This window comes from Olea europaea, unplaced genomic scaffold, assembly GCF_002742605.1.
Source record: "Olea europaea var. sylvestris unplaced genomic scaffold, O_europaea_v1 scaffold31234, whole genome shotgun sequence".
Taxonomy (NCBI): domain Eukaryota; kingdom Viridiplantae; phylum Streptophyta; class Magnoliopsida; order Lamiales; family Oleaceae; genus Olea; species Olea europaea.
In genome coordinates, this window is record NW_019250003.1 from 1 (window position 1) to 1,320 (window position 1,320).

The 1,320-nt window shown below is 39.8% G+C and overlaps 1 protein-coding gene across 1 annotated transcript; it reads left to right on the forward strand.

Annotated features, from left to right (window-relative positions):
* Positions 1-447: 447 nt before the first annotated feature.
* LOC111385326 lies at positions 448-1,300 on the forward strand (the record flags this gene model as incomplete). The annotated part of the gene is made up of 3 exons (XM_023009704.1): positions 448-531; positions 738-1,086; positions 1,195-1,300. Coding segments are annotated over 3 exons (539 nt in total), but the record flags the coding sequence as incomplete, so codon positions are not given.
* Between the last annotated feature and the right edge of the window lie 20 nt (positions 1,301-1,320).

Here is a 1,320-nt window from a genome sequence, read left to right on the forward strand (position 1 = left end):
TCAACATGAAGAGTGTCTTAGAATGGCGTTAGAAACACTGCGTAAGGAAAAGTTATATGTCAAATTTAAAAAGTGTGAATTTTGGCTTGAACAAGTTGGATTCCTCGGTCACGTAGTTATTGCCAAGAAATTGAGGTGGATCCAGTAAAAGTGGAAGCAGTAACTAATTGGAATACACCAACTAAAGTGGGTGAAGTTCGAAGTTTTCTGGGATTGGCTGGATACTATCGGAGATTAATAGAAGGATTCTCCAAAATAGCTGGACCAATGACACAATTGACAAGGAAAGGAGTAAAGTTTCAATGGATAGAAAACTGTGCGCAGAGCTTTCAGGAGCTAAAACGACGATTGATTTTAGCACCCGTGTTAGCTATACCCGAAGGTTCGGAAGGATTTGTTATATATAGTGATGCATCCAAACAAGGTTTAGGATGTGTACTGATGCAGGACGGAAAAGTGATTGCATATGCATCAAGGCAATTGAAGCAACATGAACTGAACTACCCGATGCATGATCTAGAACTTGCTACGGTCGTGCATGCTTTAAAGATATAAGGCCATTACTTATATGGAGGGAAGTGCGACATTTACACTGATCATAAAAGTCTCAAATATTTCTTCACACAGAAGGAATTGAATATGAGATAGAGACGATGGTTGGAACTTGTAAATGATTATGATTGTACTATCCATTACCATCCTGATAAGGTTAATGTTGTTGTCGATGCGCTAAGTAGAAAGTCAGTGGGACGACTGGCGTCATTACCTACTACTCAGTTGGAGTTGATCAAGGACTTAGAAATTTACGAATCGAAATGGTTGCCACACCAGAGCAAGTCACCACCCATTTAGCAACTTTGGTGGTTCGACCTACTCTTAGAGATCGGATCATTGAGGCACAAGTTAAGGACCCATTCTTGCAAAAGATCAAGAACGAGATTGGTACTGATAAGAGAAAGGACTTTAGAATAGCTTCGGATAGGGCTCTAATGTTTAAAGGAATGATTTGTGTACCTAAGGATGAAGTTTTGAGGAAGGAGATATTGGAGGAGGCTCATATCACTCTATACACTGCACATCCTGGCGGTACGAAAATGTATCGAGACCTTCGAGATATATTTTGGTGGAGGAATATGAAAAGAAGTATAGGTCTATTTGTGGCGAAATGCATTGTGTGTCAATATGTTAAAGCAGAACATCAAAGACCGATAGGGTTGTTAAATCCATTGGACATACTAGAATGGAAGTGGGAGAATATCGCAATGGACTTTGTGGTAGGATTTTCGAGATTAGCAGGAGGGTACAATGCTATATGGGTAA